This window comes from Fringilla coelebs (assembly GCF_963513975.1).
Source record: "Fringilla coelebs genome assembly, chromosome: 9".
Classification (NCBI taxonomy): Eukaryota; Metazoa; Chordata; class Aves; order Passeriformes; family Fringillidae; genus Fringilla; species Fringilla coelebs.
Genome location: NC_140067.1, coordinates 28188567 through 28212725, shown reverse-complemented (window position 1 = coordinate 28212725; position 24159 = coordinate 28188567). Strand labels below are relative to the sequence as shown.

General features: G+C 51.0%; 2 protein-coding genes across 2 annotated transcripts in view; one reads left to right on the top strand and one right to left on the bottom strand.

Moving 5' to 3' along the window:
- DNM3 (dynamin 3) overlaps positions 1 to 10419 on the top strand; it is a gene marked incomplete at its 5' end in the record, with an annotated part of 166970 nt that extends 156551 nt beyond the window's left edge. The window contains one exon of the mRNA XM_084211335.1: positions 9798 to 10419. Within this exon, the coding sequence (XP_084067461.1) occupies positions 9798 to 9867 (70 nt within the window). The 3' untranslated portion in view covers positions 9868 to 10419. The remainder of the gene's footprint in view (positions 1 to 9797) is intronic.
- Positions 10420 to 20170: 9751 nt separating this feature from the next.
- PIGC (phosphatidylinositol glycan anchor biosynthesis class C) lies at positions 20171 to 21199 on the bottom strand. Its single transcript, XM_084211545.1, has one exon. The coding sequence runs from the start codon at positions 21132 to 21134 to the stop codon at positions 20256 to 20258; it is 879 nt and encodes a 292-aa protein (XP_084067671.1). The 5' UTR covers positions 21135 to 21199; the 3' UTR covers positions 20171 to 20255.
- Between the last annotated feature and the right edge of the window lie 2960 nt (positions 21200 to 24159).

Genomic DNA, 24159 nt, shown 5'->3' with positions numbered 1-24159 from the left:
GTTTGGAACCAGGAGATGGTTCCTGGCTTTGTCACTGAGGCAAAGGTGACCCCACAGGAGGTGAAACCCTGGAGCACGTGTGTCACCCTCAGGCAGGCTGGGGCTGCTCCCCAGGGGCTGGGGCTGGTCTTTACACGTGAGGCAAGTGGGGGGGAGAAAATTCCCATTGTGCTGCTCACACACCGTCCCTGCAATTTACTTCCACCCGCAGCCAGCCAGCAGGGAAGGGCTGGTGGCAGCCTGCGGCTCTCCTTTGTTATGCCACCAAGGCTAATTCCATCACCTGCTGTGTTGGTAGCTAATCTACCTTGTAAGCCACCATTACATATTTCTGCCAAACTGGCAGGAAAAGGTACTTTTACCTGACAGTAATTGCAGTTAGAAATTTTCAGAGAAAGTCAGGAGCGATGCAGAAAGCATTACTGCCTGACGTCTCCCTGCCCACAGACTCCCACTCAACTCTTTGGTTGCCAAATATCAACCATTCACAAAGTTTTCTCTGATGGATTTTTATGGATTAGAGTTCTTTGAAAAGATTTAATGAAATGTCTAACCCTGTGCATTGAATTATAAGGAGATTTTGTGCAAAAATTGCACATGATCCTCTGAATAAAATCTGTCATAGTGCATAGGCATATAAGGCCAGAAGGGTTATCCTGCCTGAGCCTGGGAATCTTCTTTCTCCTGAAAGTTTGACCTTGCAGCTTTAAAAGCTTACTACTGTATTTTTAATAGAATATAAATTGTAATCAAATAGTCGTTGCACCAAAGTCTTCTGGCAGGATGAGTGAGAGCCCACCTTAGAGTGTTTGCATGCTGACTTGGATGATCTTAATCTGAACACCCAAGTAGGAGAGCACAGCTCTCTGTCCTTTTTGAATGGATCTTTGGCAGAAGTTATATTCAAAAAGTATAGTCTGCAATTAGAATTGTTTCATGCAAGCGAAGAGACAAAAGTGTTACATGGACAGAATTCAAATTCCTGCTGAACCTCAGGAGAAAAGAAAGCCAAAGAATAATTTAATTTAATTCTGCATCTCATGTCTGTGATCAAAAGAATATACAGCTACATGGGCAAAGCCAGAACCCCTCCCAGGGGGGACACTGCCCTTCTGTAGTCAGTATGTTTCCAACTCTGCCCATCTGAAGACCCCAAAATCACAAGACTTAGGAGAATATCAGTTATTATTTCTGTGATTTCTGCCCAGAGGGAAGACAGCCCTGTGTAATTTGTTACCAGTCTAATGTACATTTCTTGTTGAAATGCACACCCAGTAATATGTTACTTCTGCTGCTGGCTGCTTTGAGCAACAGCAGACTCCATTTATTTTCTCTTATCTCTTAGAAAGAAGCTCTGCATTTTCCCCTCCTCCTCCACTGGGTCCTTTTTCACTATTTTCCTTTTTTTTCTCAGCCTTTCCCTCTCTGTCCCTTTCTTGACCATCCTGTTTGCTTCCTCTTTCACCTCCTTCTTTCACTTGGTTTCCTGCCTGGTACATTTGTCTTCTTTCCCCATGTATTCCTTCCTTTCCTTCTCACCATTTTGTCTTGGTTTCCTTCCAAATTATCCCTTCCCTGCCACCTTTGTTGAGCTGTCACTTTGAATTTCTATCTCTTAGAGTTCTTCAGACAGTCTTGTAGAGTTCTTCAGACAGTTTCCAAGCCATAGAATGCAATATTTGGCAATCTTTCTTAACAGCAGCCTGATGGCAGTGGCTGTGACACCCATGAGAAACACGAGCTCCTCTGCTTGGGGCAGTCACACTGCCAGGTGCAAACCTGGGCTCATCTTGCAACTCTGGTCGTGGGATAGAATCAAACAATAGAATCACAGAGTCCTTGGTTTGAAAGGGACCTTTAAAGGTCATCTAGTCCAACCCCTCTGCAATGAACAGGGAAAACAGAAGCAATGAAAGGAGCATTTTGCATGCGGATAAGTATTGGAGGGCTTGGCCAGAAAGCAGGTCCCAGCAGGTTGTAAAAACATGTAAAATGTCACAATCCAGCAAGTCTGGCAGTTCCATTGTAATTCTGCAGTACTGATCTTATGAGAGAATTGGAATGGCATTTGCACAGGACTGATTCTTCAGCTGCCTGAGCTGTAATGTCATGAGAGATACAGGAGAATCTTCACTTCCGCTCCAGGATCTTCAGTGACTGCTGCCCCTAAAAGGATGGCTCTGTTTTAGACTGGCTGTAGGATTTAGTTACTGCTTTCCTTTATATTCCTCTCCCCCAGATGACTGTTCTGAAGATTGAGGAAAACAAAGTTCATGGGATGCCAGACATTACAGCCTGAGTACTAGATCTGCTGCCACTGACTCTTAACCTCTCTCAGCATCTCCCTCCATCAGCCAGAGACAGGCTGTCCATATCTTCAGTGGCCCAGGAATTTTCTGATGGGCAGTTCACTGTGGCAATTAACAAAAATATCTGAAGAATCACTTGTTCTGCATAGGGTTGAGATTTAATCTATCTACTGGACCTCAGGTAGCTGTAATCATCTTGAGTATTGTTCCTGAGCTACTTGCTCCTGCCTTATTCAACAAAAAATTGTTTTAAAACAAAGTGGCATTCAACTAGGACTGTTGCAAGTCACTTTAAAAGTTCAGCAAAGAGGATCTGGCAGTGAAGTGGCTTTTCATTACCCTTAGTGTAGACCAGAGCTATGTGATGGGGAAGGGTAAGTAAAAGAAGCAAGAGGGGGGAAGCCAGAAAAACATCAAAAGAAGTGGTTCTGGAATAAAGATGATGTTGCAAGTGCAGTCCTCAAACATAGTAGGAGTGTCAGCTGATGCACTGAATGAACTTCAGCAAAAATTTCAATTTGGTTTGCTTTCGGTTCTTTTTTTTCTTCCTTAGCATTTTCTCTCTCAAGATACTATTAGTAGAAGGGAGTGGTTTTATTTTTAACATCTCTCTACTTGAAGAAAGAAAAGTAGAGTCAAGCAACAGCAGTTGTTTGACAGAAATACAGGAACCTGAAGATGTGTTTTGTGCCAAGAACTGATTTAGTTTCATAATGGAGTGGTTTAATAACAGTTGCCATGAAGACATTGCAGGATTAGAGTGACGGTGTTGAGCAGGGAATTCCTGCCTTGTCTGAGAGACGGCGAATAGCAGTGCCTTTCTAGGCTGCCTTATACTAGAAGAGAAATCTGAGAGTAAACAGAGAGAAACAGGGATGATTTGAACTTCCTGCACCTGCAGGCATCTTGAAAGGCTGTCTTGAAACTCTCCTGTCCCCTGCGAGCTGTGTTGGATCAGTAGATGAGGGCACTCCATGGCTCCACTAACAACAGTGGTAATCCCATTAGTTGGCATCATGGACAAGAAGAGGTGCAACTCCAGCTGGAGGTGACAACCAGGACATTTGCTCCCCTTCTTGCACCAAGGTAAGTAAAGAGGAGAGAGGCAATAAGGCAGAGGAAGGTCAGAGCTGAGAAGGAAGGAAGAGCAGAGATGTGTTCGAAAGGGGTACATAGTTCACACTGATGGCAAACAGTGCAGCTCACACAGAGCGGTGCACAGGTCCTGAGCTGCTGTGAAAGGTCATATGTTCTTCCTGCTGATTTTGTGGCCCTTCTGTTGTCATCTTCCATGCACAGAACAGCATTCCGAACATTCCCACTCAGCACTCCTAACTTTCTCTTCTTCTTGGCCAGTTGTGACCCTCTGGACCATCCCAACCTAAGGTTTCTGAAAGGCTGCGACAGAATTCCACAGATGCACTGCACACTTGCTTACTTGAGATGTTCTCTGCTGAAGGGCAAACAAGAACACACAGTTTCTTAAGAATAATACTCTGTCTCGGTCGCTCCGTTGAATTAATTTTGTGTTTATTCAAGCTGAGCTTTTCATATGACACATTAATTCCCTAAAATGACTAATTTGAAAATGCAGTGTTCACATAAACATACAATATATTTGTATGTGTGTGTGATGGATGTTGATTTATTATGGTCATATAGAAAACATAGCTTGAGTTGTAGATAATAAATTATTCTGCTGGAACATCGGATTTTGGACCACATTGCCTCTGAAAGGAGTATCTGTATTAAGTTAAATCACACACAGTGGAACCTCACTAACCCTAGTGCTTTCAAACAGTGTAAGCCTTTGAATTCATGCAGATTTATACTGCTGCAGTGTAGTGGTGGCCAGTGGAAGGACACATTCTTCCCTTTTGCTCCTTTTTTTTTTTCTTTCAATTAAAAGAAATAGCTATCTGATAAACCAGCATAATCTAATAACCTAAACTTGCTTATACGGAACAAAAAAATTCTTCCACTGAGAGAGCACTGTGCAGCGGGGTCATCTGCAGTTTTGGGGTTCAGCTGTAGGGACAGCTGAGACAGTCCCTGGCAGTACAGTCTGAGCACGCCCTCTGTGCTTTGTAGAGCCGGAGTTCAGCTGGAGAACTGCTTCAGAACTAGCAGCCACCCTCAAAAGCTGTGCTCTGTGTCTGAGGGCTTCCCTTCCTGACCTGCCTAACCACGGTGATCCTCTGGGCAGCGCTTACTTACAGACATTTTGTGTTTAACAAAATTACATTTTCCAGTACAGAAACAAATCTGAGCAATTTTCACTCTCTTGGACCAGTCCACTGGGCTAAGGGACCATCTTAGGCAGATATCCCCCAGCTCCTTTCCCTTTTCATCAGCACTCTGTGCAGTTTCTCACTTCCCCTGCAATCACCATCTCCTCCTGATCCCTGTCTGTGATTCCTGTTTTACTCCTCCTAATGTCATCATCCTTTTTCTGCTTTTCCTGCTTTGTTATGACCTGTGTCACCAGGACCGAGTGCCTTTCCTCCCCCTGGCTTTCCTTCTTCCACTCCTGAGCTGATGTTTGGGAGACTCTGCAGTAGCCATGCTGCATCTGCTGTAGGACAGAGTTTATGCCTGCACAGACTGAAGACTAAGTCTACAAACCATGTCTTGCCTCTGTTTTTCAAGCATGATGGGTACAGTACTTCCGCTGGTTTGGATTGTCCTCCAAATCCTGAGGCTGATGGAGGTCAAGAGATGTCATATAAAAGTTAGGTTGATACAAGAACCAGTAAGAATAGAGTGTGTAGGTCTCTCAGGATCTTAGTGAAACAGAGAAAACCAGAGAAACAGTACAAAATAAAATCAGTCAAAGCATTATAACTTTCTCAGGACCAAGCTACTTAGTTCTCTAAATAATCACCCAAACAGGAAACCAGATTTATTCCTCACCTGCAGTAAGTCACTGCACTCTTACCATATGCCTCACATTCCAGGTTTGTTCTGTCACCTAAAACAAATTTGCCTGCAGTCTTAAAGCTGCTTAGAGATTTGAAGTATTTTCTTGTTAAATTGTACAAAGACAATGTCACGTATCGGGGTACTCCGAGAGGGCTGCGTTATAGGGAAACCAAGATGATGGAAAAGGGAGAGAATAATGGCCTTGTGTTCACAGCTTCAGATCTATAGGATGTATCATAAAATAGAGTCCTGTGCATGCCTTCCACAAGTGTTCTCTGGTGGTCACAAGCATGCAAGAACGTCAAATATAAGTGGAAATGAAAGCCTTTTATTTCAAAGTCCTCTGGCTGTGCTGTGAGAAGCCATCTTCGAGCGGGGCCTCCCATGGTAATTACAGCCATGCTTTACTGAAAGCACATTTTGTGCACTCCGTGTGGGGAGCGATAGGACTTCTCAAAAGGCAAAGGCTTGAAGAACTCCCATGTGTTTCTGATCTAATTTTAAGTCTAGACTTGCTTTATTTAGTTTCTTTTGCTCGGCATTTGCCTAGCTAAAGCTTTTAGGAGTTCTTTTAAAACTGGAAACATGGGAGGGGGGTGGGGGGGTGCTGCTAAGGTTAAAAATAAATGTAAAAACTTTTCCTTTTTAAAAAAGCTTTTGCACGGGGGTAAGAGCTCCCCTCCGTTCAAAACCCCACTGAGCTCTTCAAAGGAGAAGTCTCTGCAGCAACATCAGGGAGTTATTAAATACATACTTAGTCCACAATTTTCATTGGTAAATTCTTTATGTCTGCTTAATGTGTGCTAGTTAGAAGAACTGATTCTTTTTGCAGACTCGTTTACTCAACCCCGGGGGGACCTATGATCTCCTGCCCCTTTAGCACTAACTTTTACAAACAGTTAAAAAAAAAAAAAAGGCAGCAAAACAAATAAAAACAACCCCAAAGACAAAAGAGTTAGTTAAACGGGCCAGGCAGCGGGACACGGTCCGAAAACGCAGCTGAAATGTTGGCGACAACAGCCCAAAGGGTTTCCCGCAGCAGCGCCGCTTCCCTCGGAGCTTTCTCCGGGGCCGCGATAACCGGGAGAGACCCAGCCCGCGCCGTCTGCGCCGCTACCATCCGCTGGCCTCAGACTAAACACTGAACTGGCCTCAGTCACATATTTGCTCACTGGGATGGCAGCTAGCGGGAGCAGGGCTGCGGGGGAGGCTGTTGTTGCCCGCTTTCCCCCGGCCGGGCCGCGGGCAGGCTGCAGCTCCCCCTGCCGCTCTGCAGGCCCGCGGCTCCCGTGAGGGGCCTTGGCTCGGGGGCGGTGGTGCCGAGCCCACGCTCGGCTTCCTCAGGGCTGTGCCCGGTGCGGCTGTGCCCGGTGCGGCTGTCCCGGAGCTGGTTGCCGGCTCTGTTGTCTCTAGGTGGCCCAGGCTCCTGCAGCGCTCCCGGGGCTCCCGGCCACCGCTCCGGCGGTGAAGGAGCCAGGGAGAGACAAGGGACACGGCCTCGCCTCTTGGTTTTGGGGTTCAGATTCCTGTTAGGGGGTGAAAAAAGGTCTGAATGCTACTCCCAGTGTAGAAATGGTCACAGAATTTGTCACCTTCCCTTCACAGGGAAGTCTAGGGCAGGCAACTTCAGGGCTTGTTCTTCCTTCACTCACACTCGAGCTCCAGCTGGTGGCGGTGCCCGTGGCGAAGGAAGGGGGAGTCTGTCCGTCTGTTCCCCAGGCTGAGCCCCTGTGCTCTGCCCGGGGCCTCGGGAGCGCCGTGCCCCTTCCTGCATGCTGCAGATAGCCCAGGACACTGTCAGCGGCAGGGCTGGAGGGACACGCTGCTGCTGCAGCTCTTTTCCCAGCGCTGCCTTTCCCAAACATTGCCCCTTCTCCAGGAGGCTCTGCAGGCGGAGGTCCTGCTGCCCCAGTTTGTGTGGAGGGTTAAGGAGCTGGAGGTGCACGGGAGGCAGGCAGCACCCTTGAGGGGCTGGAGCTGAGGAAGGCTCTGCCTGCTCCTCGCAGATGTGCTGCCCATGCCCACCGGGAGGACACAGGGGTGTTTGTGTCACAGCATCCCAGACACACGTGGGAACATCCCCAGGTGGGTCAGAGCATCCACAGGTGGGTCAGAGCATTCACAGACGGGTCAGAGCACCCACAGACGGGTCAGAGCACCCACAGATGGGTCAGGACTCCCTGCTCTGAGCACTCCTGTCTGTTGGGCAGTGACACAGGGACAAGGATGGGTGGCTCGGCAGCAGCTCCTCATCAGAGCATCCCCTTGGGGGAATCATTTTCTTCTGAAGCACTTGGCACTCTGTGGTGGGAAAGAGCTAATGGGGAGTTCTTCCCTTCATGTCTGCACTGGGCTTGAGTGGAAATTCAAAGTAGCAACCAGGGTGCAGTGACAGCGCTGGTTCAAGGGGGAAACGGGGCTTGGGCCTGATTGTGGTTCAGGTTTGGTTTGACTGATTATATCCAGGAAATCCTCCCACTGTGCTCTCCAGTTTCTGATCCTGCTGTGTTAAATGGCAATTTGGCTAAATTGCATTATTTGAATCCAGTGGGCTGCATTTAACCTGGTATTAAAATGCATGTTTGGGCTTTTAAATTTGATATGAAGGCAGCTGTATGCATTTTCCCTTGTTTGTCAATTGCATACATATGATACGATGTTTTCAGTAAGCGCTAAACAATGCAATGTGAGGCATTTCAACAAAGGAATAATTTAATGCAACCCAGCAGAAATGCAGAGCTTTAGAAGTGGTTCTTTATGAAACTACAAATTTTGGAAATGGGTCCAGAAGACCTACACTGGAGCAACACAAGAAACAATAGTTAACACAGTAACATTTTTCCTGTAAGAAAAATACACCATGAAGAAATTATATTTTGCCTATTTTTTTTTAGTTTGTTGATTTACTTGAATGCTTTATTTGGCATATTTTGTATTTGCTGCATGGTAGGGATTAAAATTCTCGTTTCTTCACCAAAAGAGAAAATTGTCGCACAAGATGCACTTTGAGCCAAACGAGATTTTTTTTTTGGTCAAGTGTAAATTTGTCTCACATATTTTGTTCCAGTTCAAAGAAAATTAACACATTGTTACATGCTTTTCATCTTCAGTTTAGCTTTAGCAGAATGAGACACATTTCCTTCCTAATCTTCTTCAGAGCTACAACTGTCCCTACTTGCACAGGTGGAGGATGGGTTAGGAAGGGCTGCACATTTGTTAGGGCAAGTTATGAATTTATTATTATTAAAAAATTACTGAAGAGCTCTGTTGGAGCTGATGGGAACCAGCCGCAGCTCCCACCTTGCTCAGAGCCTGGTGCAGCCATGGGCTCTCCTGGTGATCTGGGCTGGGTTAAGGAACAGAGAGAGAGTACCTGGTACTTCTGCTAAAGAAAGGGAGCAAAAACGCCCTGTGAGGCATGGACTGGGGTAAATGCAGCACCAGAGCACTGCTGGAGGATGCTGAACAACTGGGGGAGGGAGCAGGCTGGAACAGTCTCAGGCTGTTTGTCCAGCAGACAGCAGTGCCAGGCAGGACTGTGAGAGCTGGTGCAGGCAAGTGTCAGCTCAGGCTCTGCATGGGCAGAGGTGGAACGGAGCAGCAACAAAATACTCTTGGTAACTAAACTGAGGGAATTACCTCCACACAGCCCTGAGGTGGACCTTCCTGCACACAAAAAGGTAAAGTGTTACACAGCTACCAGAGGGACTCTGTCTACAGCTCCAGCAGAGCTGGGTATTATCCTTGGTGAAGGGCGGGAGGGATAAGTGCCAGCCTGGACTGCAGGTAGGATGTGCTTGGAGATCACACTGCTGCTAACTCTTGCTCTGGGGTCTCTTATCAGTGGATGACAGAGTCCAAATTAAAATGCAGGGGTTTGGAGTACACAGGAAAATTGAATGAAGGCACATAAGTCTTCCCAAAAAATCTGTGACTGTAGCACTTCCTGAAGTTGATAGTAAAATGCATTCGTGGTAAATTAATGAATCCAGCAGCCCTGGCCATGACTGGCATTTTCAAGACTGGCCATTGATTTAAAGCCTGAAAATGTGCCTCAGATTTAGGCACATCGATAGGGCTACACTTTGCCCAGGTATGCAAGAAGCTGCAGATTTTCCTGCTCCTGCAAAGCAGACCTGAAGTTGCTGCAGGCTGCTTTCCCCAGTCCTGGCCTGCTCTAAGTCTGCTCTGTGAGTGTCCAGGCTGGGACTGACCCCTGAAACCAGGGAGTAACAACCCTGCCCTGCTGGTTTACATGGCTTCAGAAAGCAGTGGTGTGTGCAGAGCCCCCAGGCTGTGCACAGTGATGGGAGAGAGGGTAAAGCATGGCAAACTTGGCAAACCCATTTCCTCCTCCCTTCCTGTGGATGCTCAGGGGTGTCTGGCTTTGGCGTGGGTGGCAGCAGGATTGTTGTGTGTACGAGCACGTGCATGTCCATGTCACAGCAGGCAGAGGTGTGGCTCTGTGCTCAGTGTTGGTTTGTGCTCAGGGTCTGTGCTCAGTGTTTGTGCTCAGGATTTGTGCTCAGTGTTTGTGCTCATTGTTTCTTCTCTCTCTCTCTCCAGTCGAAGACCGCCCCCTTCACCTACTCGGCCCACTGTAATCCGTCCGTTAGACTCCTCCCTGTTAGACTAAAAGGAGTTTCTGGCATGTCACTCGTGTTTAACCAAATATGTGGAAACAAATTGCTTGGTAACTGTCACAATAACCAGTGTATAGTCGCATGTATGGACATCTCTAGGCAAGTAACCAATTTTACTGATATTTTCTGTCCATTCCGCATTGTTTATGAGGTCTTCAATGTTTGGGGAAGGTCTGTGCTGCCTTGACTTTTCCTTCTGCAATAACTGATGTTAGCTAACTTACTGACACATATCTCCACCCAGACAACTGTGCTCACAGTCCTCTACAGCAAATGGAGGGCTTGACTCTGTGTGTCTTTGTGCATGTGTTGATTTGATCTGCTGCTTTTTTTCCCCCTCTTACCTGAAAGGAATCTTGCTTTTATTTGTACCTTTTAGGTTTTCTATTTTCTCTTGTAATGGCTAAACTGGGCAAAGAAAAGCCATGTGGTTTCTAACCAAGCTCTTCTGAAGGCCCCACACTTCCAGGTCTCTCTTGCAAGAGGCTTGCTTCTCCTATAAATTGTCCTTATCTGAAATTTAGTTCTAAGGAATGTTGTTAAATGAGCAGGGTGTGTGTGGAACAAGGCATGTTTTGCTGTATTCCCATCCTGGCAGCTGCCATGCCAGGTTGGTTGGGTTGGTGAGGAGCAGGCTGGGGTGCCCCAGGTCACAGGGCTTGGCTGGAGCCAGGAGGGGACAGGGTGGTTTGGAGGGCTGGGGGGTGACACAGCAGCGTGTGCCAGCTCCCTCTGTCCTTGCTCACGCTCACGCTCCCACTGCGCTCCTGGGAAGCACTGGAGGGGAGTGAGTGCATGGAAATGTGCTGTGTGCAGGATCCAGGGAATTGAGCACTGCTTTTGGTCCCTTTGTGACCCAGAAGGACACAGAGACACAGATACATGCACAGCAGGGCTGGGTCCCCCTCCTGTGCCCACTGTGGGAGCTCCAGCCTGGACTGGCAGCTGAGCTTCCCAGGGGCCAGGTTTGGATGTGAGACATTTGTGATATTTTCACATGCCAGTCAGTAAAGTTACCCTGTGTCCCCTGTGTAAAGATTTTCTTTTTGCATTACATGGTCCTTGCACTCACCTTGGTTTACTGTTGCTTTATCCAGCTGAGTTCTGGGAAGTGCTCAGCTGTGCATCCTGGATTATTTTAGCAGCTGCTCACTTGCAGAGGTGCTCTCTGCCTCTTGTTTTGCACGTTATGAATTAATGCATTATAAAAACCTTTTGTCTTAACTGCATTACTTCACTTTAAACACTTAGGGTCAGTGTCACCCTTAAAGCTTAGAACTTATTAACAGAATGAAACTAGAGAGGAATTTGGCCTTGTTCCTTCAGAAAATATGAATTGATGCTATTAAAATTACGGTTACAGATCCCTTGGCAAAGCAATTGGTGGTTTCAAAGGCCCCCAGTACAATCAGTCTAATAAATGTATCTTTGAGACTGCTTGTAGGGCTCCAGTATGCTGTAGCCCCATGGTTAGGAAGAATCCAATCAAAGAGTCACAACAAATGGGGATTTAGCCTGTTAATTCCCAGGCTGCTGATTAGCTGTGCTCACCAGTGCAGCAAATCATGTTTCAGCCTGCAGAAGAGAGACGAGCTTGGGAAAGCATCATGATTTGTGTGTTAGCTTAACTTCCATTTCCTGTCAACCCCATACTTGTGCCACACGCCTGGGGACTCTGGAGGCCACACGTGAGGCATGGTGGAGATGGAGTTTGTCAGAGCCCTGGCATCCTGGTGATCTCAGCAGCCTGCTGGTGCTTGTTTGGGGAACAGGTCCACATCTCCACTGCCAAGTGAACAGAATCAGATTTCAAGGAAAAGAAAAGTTTGAAAACACAACCACAGTCATGCTAATTTTTAGTACAAAAAAGAAAACATATTTTGATGATACTTCTTGTCTTCTACACAGCTTTCCACTGCTTAGTGCTCTCTGCTGTAACCTGTGCTGCATCTGTTGGATATAATTTTGTAAATAGCCACAGTATTGTTGCCTTGCCAGCACTCCTGTATATCCAAACAGTTTAACAGAACTCTGTTACTGACTGGCAGCTGCCTGCTGATGGGAAGCCAGGTTTAATGCCTGAGCCACAGAGATCACTGATGTCACTTCTGATATCAGAATATCAAATTCTGATACTCACTTGGTGATAGAAGACCAGGATGGACAGGTCTTTCAGCAGCCTGGTCTAGTGGAAGGTGTCCCTGCTCATGGCAGGGGGCTTGGAACAAAATGAGCTCCAAGGTGCCTTCCAACCCAACCCACTCTAGGACACTGCAAGGCCACTGTCTGGGTTTATCCCACCACAGCCCAAGGACTCAGACTAGTTGTCCTTTGTCCAGTGGGAAGAGCATGACCCCCAGGAGGGGATTCAGGCCAGTGTGGCTGCATGGAACAGGAGGGCAATGCTGGTAATCAGGAGCATCAGTTACATGGCTCCTGGCCTAAAATGGTCTTTTAAATGCTCTCTACTTGAGACTCCCTGATTTACTTTAGTGACTGTTTCTGCCAAGCATAAGGAAGTAAGTGGCACAACTGAGCACTGTCCTTTACTCTGCCCCCAAGAAACTATTTCTCAGCAGTAATACTGAATTGTAAATAAAGCTTTCAAGGGTGGATTTGCCAGAAAGAGGAGGAGGAGGCAGTGAGGCGTCAGCACCATCTGGTCCTGTGCTTGATGCTGAGGGTACAGGACACAGCTGCACAGCCCTCCTTCCTCTGCATCCTCATTCAGATCTCATCTAAATCTGGCCCTAAATGCAACACTTTTAGGTGTGCAGGTTAGGAAAAAACCATAAGCACAAATCCAGGGTTTGATGATTTCACCTCTTCTTGCGTATGTGCTTGTGAGAATAAACCACATAAACTTGTTTCTAGGAAAAACACTTGAATGCTTCCCAAGAAATTGCCACATCCAGTTGAGTAAGTACTGTCCTCCAGCCTTGGCCCACTTCCTTCTGCTCTAGAGTGCCTGGAATGGGTTTGTTTGTCCCACTTACTCCTGATGCTGGCGAGTCCCGTCCATCCTGTCCTTTGTTCTTGGAGGAGCAGCCTTGGCAACTCACTCCATGCCCAAAGGAAAGCAGGAGAAGCACCCTGTGGGTCTGCCAGAGGGACTGAGCACCTCTGCAGAGCCACTTAGGTGGGATGAGCCAGGTCTGAGCTCCGTGTCTGAGGAGCACAGGTTGCTCTGCCCTTCTCTCCTTCCCTCTGGCACAGCTCTGGTTGCCCGGGCACAGTGGAACAATAATGAAGCAACACCAGAGTTTCTCATCTTAGGTGAAGTGCACAAAGATCTGGGTGGTGTAGTTGCAAAGTTTCAGGAGGGTGCTCATCTAAGACTGCATTTAGGCTGAGCCTGGATCTCTGCCCAGGGAACATTTCCACCTCACCCTGCCATGGCTGACCAGCAGCTGAAGAGCTTGTGTGTGCTGTGAGCAACTCTGGGCCTGGGATCTCAAGGGATCTTGTGCTAGGGTTAAAAAGATTGTATGTTCAACAAAAAGGCTTATGTACATAGTTAATGTGTGTTTATTTTATTGCTGATCTTGTTGCACTTTCTGAGTAAGCCTCCTAAAAGTAGATTATTTATTATATTAAAGAAGATACATTATAGGTTATGGCATTTCGTGTTCAAGTATAACATAGAAAATATTATCCTCCCTGTTCCAGACAGCTCCACTAACCATGATGTGTACAGCATATTGAGATTCCTGACTAGTTCTGTCCTTCTGTCTTAAAATAGTCCAACCCTCCTGAATTGAGAGCAGACCTGCTTTGTCCCTGTGCCACCAGGGAGCCTCCCGGTGCTATCCTGGCACAGCTCCTCCTGCTGTGGCACTGCCCCTGCACCCAGGCTGGTGCAGAACAGCTCCTTTGTGTAAATGAATGTTACTCTGCCTGTCTTTCCTCTTGCTTTGTCTGCAGGCGAGCTGATGCCGACGGCTCCTCCCGTCCCGACAGCCCTCCACTCTTGCTTGATCTATGATTTGTCCCGCCTTGCCGGCCGTTTGCTTTACTGCTGTCTCTTTACTTTTCCAGGACAGGCTAAACGATGACTTCTTTTTTGTAAGAAGCAAACGCTTAATTTCTTTCTGATTTTTTTTTTTTTTTTTTTTTTTTTTTTGCTCTGTATGTTAATGCCCTACTTCATGTGAGCCAAAACATCTGCCTTTGGTTTCGTAATCTGTAAATGGTTCCTGGTGTTGACCTTTGAGCACAGCGAGTGGATTCCCGAAACCATGGTCATCACTGAGCATCACATACACCTGCTGTAAAAATGTTATGCTGCATTTCTGAACCTGAAATAAACTGTCATTCTTGATGGGCTTTTATTATTACTTTCTGGATGTGTATGAGTGGTGTCTTCTGTCTCTTGCACCATCATGTCAGCATTCCACAGTGCCTCTGTGGGGACTGCAGGGAGGATTTATTGGAAGTGCTGCTGTGCTGAGATCACTGGAGATGTCATTAAAAGGGAGGTGGAACCTGTTGGGAAGCATTCAGCCTGCTCCCCTGCAAGGGGCTTGGAGTGCTGCAGATATTTTGCTGGGAAATGGATGAATGTTTTACAAGCAGTACCTGGGGTTCACTGCATTGCTGAGGAAAGCACGTTCAGAGGAGTTTCAGAGCTGAGCAGAAGGCCAGACTTAGTCCTCCAAAGCAGGAGCTGGAGTTAAAATATGCCTGAAAGGGATTTCCCCCTAAAGATTGTGTACAAATGTGCAGATGTCCTGATTACTCGGTTCCTCCTGCAGATCAGGATGAGCCAAGTAGCTGCAATCAGTGCTTGGAGATGGTCTGTAGGGCACAAAGAACACAACAGCTTCCTCTGGGAACAGTTCCTCTGGGAACTCCATGGTGGCTAAGGGGGTCCTTAGGTTTTGGGAAAAGAGGGAGCAAAAGGTGGGATGAGCACAGCAAGAACATTCCTGCTGTTTCCTTAAACATTCTGAGATTTCTGTATTGGTCTTTAATGGCCCTGGCTGAGGCAGTTTGTGCCCTGCCCCTGAGGGAACAGCAGTGTCCCACCTGTCCCCTCTGGCTGGAGCATGTCAGGTCCCCCTGGATGAGCCTGGAGCCGGGAATGTTGATCGGGGGAGCTCAGTGCTCTGTGCTGGGTACCAGGGGGAGCAGCTGCTCTGTGTGCTGGGCCCTCACTGCCCCAGGGCTCTCCAGCCTTGGTCTGTCCTTTCCCAGCAATGTCCCCTCCTCTCACCCCAGGGCCATCCTGTTTGATCATTCCTCATTTCATCAGAGCCTCACAGAAGTTCTACTCAAGAACAGTGTTTGAAGCAGATAATGGTGAGAATTTTAAGGCTGCCTGGGGAGAAGCTCTTGCAGAGGGCATAATTTGCTGCAAGAAAATTAGAAAGCCTGTGAGCAGTGACCTCCACACCTGGGATGGGATTGTTCTGCTTCTCTGGCACTGGCAGGTCAGAAGGGAGGTGGTGAGGATGAAAGCCAGGCTGTGCTGAGAGCCAGCTGATTCTAATCTTGCTCTTGCTCTTTTCTGTAGCATGCATGTTCTGTGCCTTTTTCTCTTAACCCATTTTATTAAGATAATTTTGTATATGAGTCATTTTATTGTATCTTGGCCTTTTGTTTTAAATCTCCCCCTCTCCCTGTGATTTTTGGGTTATTTTTTGGTTTTTTCCTAGGCGACCTCCACCAGCTGTTCCAGGAAGATCATCCTAACACACACATTTCTTTTGTGTTACATGCGATGTCTTTTTTTTTTTTAATCCAAAATTACCTTTAATTTGCACTAGCCTATTTGTAAATGAGAGATTTTATTTTCAGATGTCAATGATAAGCCTGGATGTAAAGAAAATAAAATTCTGACTACAAAAGGAGTCTGTCCTGTGTTTCTATTGAGGGCTCTACTCCCTCTCTCTCACAGACATTCTTACCCTGTGGGAGAAATTACCTGGGCTCTGTGGAACCTCCCACCCTCCAAGGTTGTGGAGGGAGGGATGGACATTCTGCTGGAGTTCCAGCACTTCTGAATGCATTCAGCACCAGGATTGCTCCATACAAATGGCTTTGGCTTAGCACTAGCAGGAAGAACAGCCAGCAGAGTTCCAAAACATGTCCAGTGCAGCAGCAGCAGCACCTGGCTGAGCGGAAACTCGAAGCAGAAGATTGCAGCAGTCTCTAGACAGTCTCTAGACTGATTAATCTGCACAATTATAAATAAATTGCAGCTGTTCTGACCATTTTCTTCAAGCTAAGCCTCTGAATTCCTTGCAAGCCAACCTCACTGGAGCATCTGAGCTCAAACAGCTGTAAGGAGCTACCTCTGGGGTTCCAAATGTGTCCATCCCTGTGGGAAAGAGAAAATCTGGGATTTAGATGATGTGCTTGTTTTGGGTGCCAGAGAAGTCTATGAGGGGTCAGTCTGAAAATGGAGGAAACTGATGGGTTTAACTGGCTGCTTTTCCTCACAGGAAAGCCAAGGGGGTATCTCACAAACCATGCAGGTAAGTCAGGAGGCACCACTGGGCACTGGACTCCACCTTGGTGTTTTGGGGCCCAGACCAGAGGTTCCTGGGCAGTGGGGAGGTGATGGTGAGAGGGAGCTGCAGGGCTGCTGCTTGGGATGGGGTAGAGGAGGGGATGAGATCACTTGGCATGTGCAGAAGGAGCCAGGTCACAGCCTGCCTGAGCTCGTTTTCCAGCCTGATTTGATGCAGCTTTGCTGAATTTGGGCAGTTCCTCTTGTTGCAGCTGATTTAGGTCCTGCTGACGTCTAAAATATCCAGGGAGCTGCTGAAGCACCTGCATGAGCTGGTAAATAGCAGACACTGAGTTTGCTCAAAAGAGAAGGGGATATAAGCCCAGAAAGCCATGGACTTATAGACATTTTTCCTTCTTCTCACTTAGACTTCATCTTTTGGTAGAGTAGAAGAGGGAAACGGCAATGGTGTAGTAAAAAGTGGGGGGAAACCCCCAACCCTGCTCAGTACCTTTTAACTGCATGTGCTAAACTGGGAATTGCTGGGACTGGGTGTGGTGCTTCCCAGTACCCTGAGACAGGGAGCAATGGAGGCCTACAGCTCCAAGAAAACAACTGGAAAACAACTGGATCTACAGTTCCAGGAAAACAACTGTCCCAAGAATGGAGTAGCTGAGGGTGGCTGCAGCTTTCACCTGTGGAACCCATCAGGTGCTGAGTTCAGGAATTGTGCACTTTCAGGACTACTGCAGAAGCAACCGTGCTTGTACCTGGGGAGCTCTTGAGGAGGTTCTGCCCATGCCTCAGGTAAAAGGGAAGGGGGATAGACTGAACTTTACAAGCTGCTTTTTCTCCAGGTGGTTCAAAATTCTGTTCTGCACTGGGGGAAGCTCTCCCTGCAATCCCTCTGAGCTACAGCACAGTACCAACAACAGATAAAAGGTGGATGATATTTTAGCTCAATGGCCTGGCCACAGCACCCAGCCAGGAGCTGCTGCTGAGCTCCCAGCTGCTGCTGGCTCCACACATTAGCCTGGAAGACAAACTGGGTCTCTTGGGGCATTTTATGGTGGTAAATCCTCCACACAAATCTTTACCTTCTTTTGAAATATTTAGTAAAAAATATTGTTAAAAATAGGACTCCAGATTCCATGGGTTTAGGGCAGCCATTTCTAAAATCTCTTCAGTAGAAAGGCACAGGAGCTGGGAAACCCTGGCACAGTGGAAACAGGCACAGTGTGCTGGGAAACCCTGGCACATTGTTCAACATCAGCTCACAGGGTGGCTTTCTGAAGAAGCTGTTTCACCTTGTCTGTGCTGTCTGCAGCCTGGCCTGGTGTTGTGGCCAAGGGCAGAAGGACAAGGGGGACATGACAGAACAGTGGATGGGTTAGGACCAAAATCCTGGTTTGGTTTCCTGATCAAAGAGCCAAGCTTTGTTCTTCACAGGCTTCCCAGCTCCAGGCCCCCACGTGGGGAGGGACGTGGCCCCCTGAGAGCACGGTGTGGGTGGCTGACCCTGGCCTTTCCCTGCAGCAAAGCTGGAGATGGAGGTTCCAGCTGGCACGTGTCAGCAGCTCCCCCAGGAGCAAGGCTGATCCCCAGCCACTTCACAGCTACTCACATTTGGCCAGCTTCAAATCAAAAGAAAGTCCCATGGGAAGGACTGATCTCAGTGGACTGAACCTTAAGGGAAAGAAACTCGGAATGCAAAAGAACATTTAACCCCTTAGGGTTGGTTAATGAAGTGTTTGTGGCATCAACAGCCAGGACCCACTTCTTGGGTCTCAGTGGGGGTTTGCTCAGGGAGCAAATGCCCAAAGGGCATCCAGCTTTACTGGGTAAGTGTAGAGTTATGGCCAAATCCTGCTCTGTAGAGGATATCCTGACCTCAGGCATGCAGACATACCAATAATGGCCGTTTATACAGCAGCTTAAATAGCAACAGCACTGCAGAGCACGTGTCCTCAGGAGAAGGTCAGGGAAGTCCCAGGGAAACCCTTTGTGCCTCCCCTCTCTCCTCTCTCCTCTCCATTCCTCCTTCCTTCAAGGTCCCTTTGTGCATCCAGGCTGGTGATTTGGTTTTCATTTCCCAGGCTAGGGTGGGCAGGGTGTCTCTGTGGGCAGGTGAGGGGAACTGAGCCTTTCCCCAGGGTATCTCTGGGCAAGGACTGAGGCTGTTCTAATCTAATCCTAGAATTCTGTGGCTGGTTCTAAAGAGATGAAGGGAAGCATGGGGTAGAGCAGAGAGGTCTGGGGCTGTGGGCAGTGGGCAGGGCTGGGTGGGACACAGTCTGCATGCCCTGGATCTGGGGGATGGAGCCTGCTGTGGGTCCCTGCTCAGGCTGAGGGGAAGGTGCCTGTGCCCATCTCCACCACCTGAAATGTTTGAGTGGTCAATGCCTGCAGTTTTCCTAACCCACAGCTGCTTTTGACAGTATGAATTTGGGAAAGGTGCTTTGTGGAGAAGTATTTCCCCCTGGAGGAGTGGGTGCAACAGAATTGCTTTCTTGCAGCCTCTGCTGTGACAGGCAGGGGCCAAGCAGACGAGATTTGGTTGATTTTTGATTTACATTCCAGCCTTGCCCCTGTAGCAATGGGCTCTGTGATTCTGTTTGGGATGGCAGCGTTACACTGGCATTAGCCCAGGGTCAGATGGGACATCGGGGTCACCGAGCAGCTTTCTGGGAAACCCTCCTGTGAAGAAACAGTCTCCTTTATGCAGAGCTAAAAAATGTCATCTTGATTCGGAGCATCTGGCTAGCTGTGCTCCCTGTGAGACCTGAGCACGGGCTCCAGACCTCTACAGGTTTTAATTAAAAGCAAAATGAGATGTAGTCGTTACCACGACGACAGCAGCAACATTTAACACTTGGCAAGAGCAGTAACAAAGCGCTGGAGGTGTTGGGGACTCCGCCGGGGGTTGCTCATTTCCGAGAAAGGAGCGCGTGAAAAGCGCCGGCTCGCTGGGAGGGGGAAAATCGAGCAGAACGCTGCACTCCTGCCTTTTCCGAAAGAGAAATTCCATAAACACCGGGGCGGTGCCAAATGCAGCCCTGGGAGATGGGGCTGGGGCAGGTGTGGGTATCCCTTCGCTCCTGGGGTGCCCCTCCGGAGGGCTCCGCTCGCCGGCCTGGCCGAGGGACGGGGGAGGTCCCGGCACCGAGGCTCCCCGGCCCGGCCTCCAGCGGGACTCGTTTGCCGGGAGCGCCCTCTGTTGTGGTGGGAGTGCTGACGGACAGACGGACACCGGACAGACGGGGGCGGGTGGAAGCTCACGGGCCCTGGCATCCCCCCAGCAGCTGGGTGTGCGCCCATGGGGGCTGTGCTGAGCTCCATCCCTGTGCCTCGGGGTCTGGCCCTGCAGCAAGGCCAGATCCGCCTCTGGAAAGGGGTCAGAGGTGAGAGGAAGGCGTGATGCCCTCTCATCCCCCCCTCTCCTACAGGATTTAGGGTAACGTGGTGTTTGGTGGTGATGTGAGGCTACACTGGCACCCACCAGGGCCACAGTGCAGCTGAGGAGGGCTCTGCCCCCGTTCCAGCCCTCGTGCCCGGCCCTGCAGCTCCATCAGCCCCCCCTGCCCCAGCGACCTCACCAGGCCCTGCCCTCCAGCCCTCCCCGGGCAGTGCCCAGTGCCCTGCACCCCTAGAGGGTCCTGGGGCTGACACTCCGTGGGACACATCCCCTGTACCCCCAGTCTGGGGCTGCACGGCCGGAGCCAAATCCTCCCCTGCCCGCAGCCCTGCAGGGCTCAGCTCCTTCCTTCACCACGACCTCACAAGTCAGGGCTGGAAGCAGATCCTGGGGGGAACACAGGAGTGGTCCTTGTTACCGTGTGAGAGACTTTATTGGCTCAGGTGTCCTCCCCCACAGGGCTGTGCCCCAGCCAGAACTTTCCACTGCAGACAGCAGAGGGTCCCGCAGGCCTACATGAGAAACCTGGAGAGGTCCTCCTTGATTTCAGCCTCGTCCCACGGCCCGTGGATGTTGTCCTTGAGCAGCTGGAGGCGGATGAGGCAGTAGGGGCAGAGGCAGGAGATGGCGAGCAGCAGGGAGGCGAAGAGCACGGCGCCCACGCTGGACACCGTGGCCAGCCCCGCCAGCGCTGCCAGCGCAAAGAGCACCGTGACCCCCACGTAGCAGCGCGGCGTCCGCGCCTTCAGCTTCTTCTGCAGCATGGGCCACAGGGCGAAGATCTGCATGGCGAAGGTCACCATGACGAAGGCGTGCAGGGAGCGCGGCAGGCGCGAGGCCAGGCACACCGAGGCGAAGATGGCCATGTTGAGGGACAGCGTGCTGGACACGATGGCGGCGTTGGCGCCGTAGTCGAAGAAGATGAGATGCCCGAGGAGCATGAGGGCCGACATGGCGTAGATGGTGTCCGTGCTGATGGACTCGGTCAGCGTCTTCAGCACCGGCGAGAAGCCGTAGGTGAAGGCGGTGAACACCAGCGTGCTCTTGAGGTCAGCCCAGCGCGTCCGCCCGCTCGCCCAGCGCCCGGCCCCGCCGTCCACGGCGTCGAACAGGACATAGCCGAGCAGGGAGGACACCAGCGCCGCTCCGAAAAGGCCCTGCGGGCTCAGCATCCCGGCGTCCATGTACCACCAGGTGAGCACGAAGACGCAGACGCTGCACAGCTGCTGCACCACGGCTCCCGACTGGAACACCACGGCCTGGTACCGGTACTGCCGGGCGTGCACGTTCTTCCGCAGCTCCTCCAGGAACCGCTGGTCCACGTAGTTATCGGGGAAAGGCTGGCGCTCGTACAGCACCTTCTGCCACCGCCGCCCGGGCACCGGCTCCATGGCCCCGGCACGGCGGGGGGGGGGGGTTCCGCGGCCCCGGCCCCGCCGCCGCTGCCGGAGGTGGCGCAAGGGACGCCGGGGCGCTCACGGCTGCCACCTCCCGGCCGGAGCCGCGGGACTCGGGCCGGAGCCACGGGCGGGACCGGGACCCAGGGCCGGATACCAGGGCCGGGCACCGCCACGCCTCAGACGGGTCACCTCCCCCCCGGCTGCGCTCCCCGTTCCGTGTGAGCTTCAGCAGCCTCTGGGGGTGGCTTCAGGGCACAGCGCAGCTCCGTGCTGGGATCTGCTCATCCCGAGAGCCGCAAGTCCTTGTGCCGCTCGCAGCTGCTGCCAGTGCGTGCTGGGCGCTGTCTCGCTTGGGCCCGCACGCCGGCCCAGCGGGCAGGAGGGATGCTCCTGCCCTGGTCCCACGCCGTGGCGAAGGGCTGAATCCCTGCAGCCGCCGAGAAGGGCACAGCCGGCCGATGGGATTTAGCCAGGGCCTCTCTGTGCTTGGACATCCCGGTGCGTGCCCAGCCTTGCTGCTGGGAGCGTGACTCCAGCCCATGCTGCAAGCCCCAATCCTTGTCCCCGCTCCAGCGAGGCACCTGCTTTTCTGGCCAAACCAGGCTCCAGCAGGCAGCTCAGGAATGTGGGTGTGATGCTACAGAGCGCCCTTCCCCTGCAGCTCCTGCCTGCTCACAGCTCAGTCCTGCCCTGCCCGAGAGAGGAGCAGGAGGAGGAGAGCAGCGCTGGAGAGAGGCAGCTCTGCAGGGACATCCATCTCCTGTGCTGCCAATGTCCAAGCCAAAGGGACTCAGTGTGTGCAGCAAGGGGACAGGGGCATATTAAGGGAGGTTTCACAGAGGCCAGAGGTGTTTTCCCTAAGTCTGTGCTTGTTTGTGCTCAGGTCAGAGCCTTCCCAGCCCCAAAGAGGTGCTTGCTGCTGAGGAGCTGCTTCATTTGGCCTCACCCGAGAGGCCTCAGCCCAGGCCAAAGCAGCCCCGAACAGTGCCCGGTTTGTGCTGTGGGAAGGGGCCTTCATGGCCCTGCTGTCCCAGGGGCAACAGGCAAAGAGCTGTCGGCTGCTTTCACCCAGAGCCTGCCACGGGGGACTCTCCAAACAGATGCCACCTCATCAGATACGTGCAGAGCAGCAGGTAACACCCACACTGCTGCTGTGCCTCTTGGGGGGCCTCAGGCTGAGCCACACCACAGTGACACCTCAAAAGTGCCACCTCACAGCCCCGTGTCGCTGCACTTGCTCAGCAGGGCAGAAACAGCTGCTCACCCTGTGCAGGTACCCCCTGCCAAGGGGCGATGCCAGCAGGCTCCAAGCCAGGATGGAGCTGGACTCGGTTTCAGCTGCCCTCCCTAAAAGCCCCCAGCCCCACGCTTTGCACCGTGCCATGCACGTGCCTCCATGAGCACAAGGCAGTGCCCACAGGGACAGGGAGTGCTGCCAGCTCCTGTGATTGCTGGCATTGCCTTGGTGCCCAGGGCCTGGGAACTTGAGATTTTGAACGAAATGTCCTTCTCCGAAAGTCATGGAGTAAAGCTGGGGCATGCAAGAGGAAAGCTGGGAGGGCCGAGTGCCATTTCTGCTGCTCTGAAAAGTGCCACGACCACCACAGAAGAGGAATGCCACCTTTCATGCTCTCACTGTGGGTGCTGGCAGCAGGTTTGCTGTAACCCTGGCCTGTGATGCTTTGGAGACCAAGAAGGGCAGGCTGGGCTGGAGCATGAGGCTGCTTCCACGTGGTCAGGTCCACCTGGAAACCCCAGTGGAGAGAACAGAGGGGATGGGTACTTTGTGTGCCCTTTCAAATCTCTGCTGTGGGCCAGCGGGGTGCTTTTGGAGGCAGGGAGAGTGGGAGGCTGGGGCTGGTCAGTGACTCACAGTGCTCCTGAGCCAGGACCCTGGTGCTTGGGGGAACCTAGCAGTCTGGGACGAAGCAGCTGCCACTGCTGTGCTGGCACTGTGTCCCTGGGAGGGGACAGCGTGTGACTGCCACGTGTGGTGGCACCGCCCACGGTGCAAAGGACAGCTCAGCCCTGCCCAGGTGGCCCAGACTTTGCCGCGGGGCAGTGACTCTCCGAGGCAGTGACTCTCCTGCCAGCACAGATGTCCTGGCAGGACCCACCACGGGACCCGCCACGTCACTGTCACCAGCCAGCCCTGCTGCTCAGCGGGGACCTTGTGCCATGGAGTCAACCCCCAGCCCTCCTGGGAGCTCTCCTGGCAGGGATAAGCAATAGCTAAGGTCAAGAATACAAAAGTCCTTTGTGAGCATCTAAATTCCCACTCTGGGTTCTGTGCCACAAGACCTCCTCACCTCATAGTTTGGTGTCCCAAGTGCCACTGGCCTCTGGAGAGGCTGTGGGGTGGCAAGTGCTCTGAGCCCCTCTGCTGAGATGCAGGGATGAGGAGCTGGGTGCCATGGCCCTACAAACTCTGTGTGTGCGGGGGCTTGGCTCTGCCCTGCCCTCTGCAAAGGGACCCTGCTGCAGATTTGTTTAGAGTCTCCCTCCTCTGAATGTTGGAATACACTGCTGAAGTTGTCTGGAGGGAAGGCTGGAAAACGTGACAGGCTGGGACTGAAATAGCTGGGATTGATCTGGACCTCCACTGGAGATATCTGAATATCAAAGTATGGCAGGCACTGCTCCCCCACGACTGGCTCGGGCTGCCTCCAGGTGTGTCTGCAGGACGAGACCATCACTTGAGAAATAGGCTTCCAAATAACTGAGCAGCACACTCTGCTAAGGGTCTGAGCCAGCCTGAGGCTGCACGGAGGAGGATGGGTCTTGTGCCTCTCCCTGTCCCTCAGACAGGGCTCTTCCCCTGTGTCACCCCACAGGAATGACAGGGCACAGCTATGGATCCCTGGGCCTCCTTTCTCTGCCAACCATCCCCCAGCCTTCCCCTTTGACCCTGGAGCCAAACCCTCCCTCCACAGGAATGTTGCTCAGGGAGGGGGGAGGTTGGCACAGCTCCAGCTGCTGCATTTTTCCATGTCCACAGATGTCTTCTGCCTTAAAA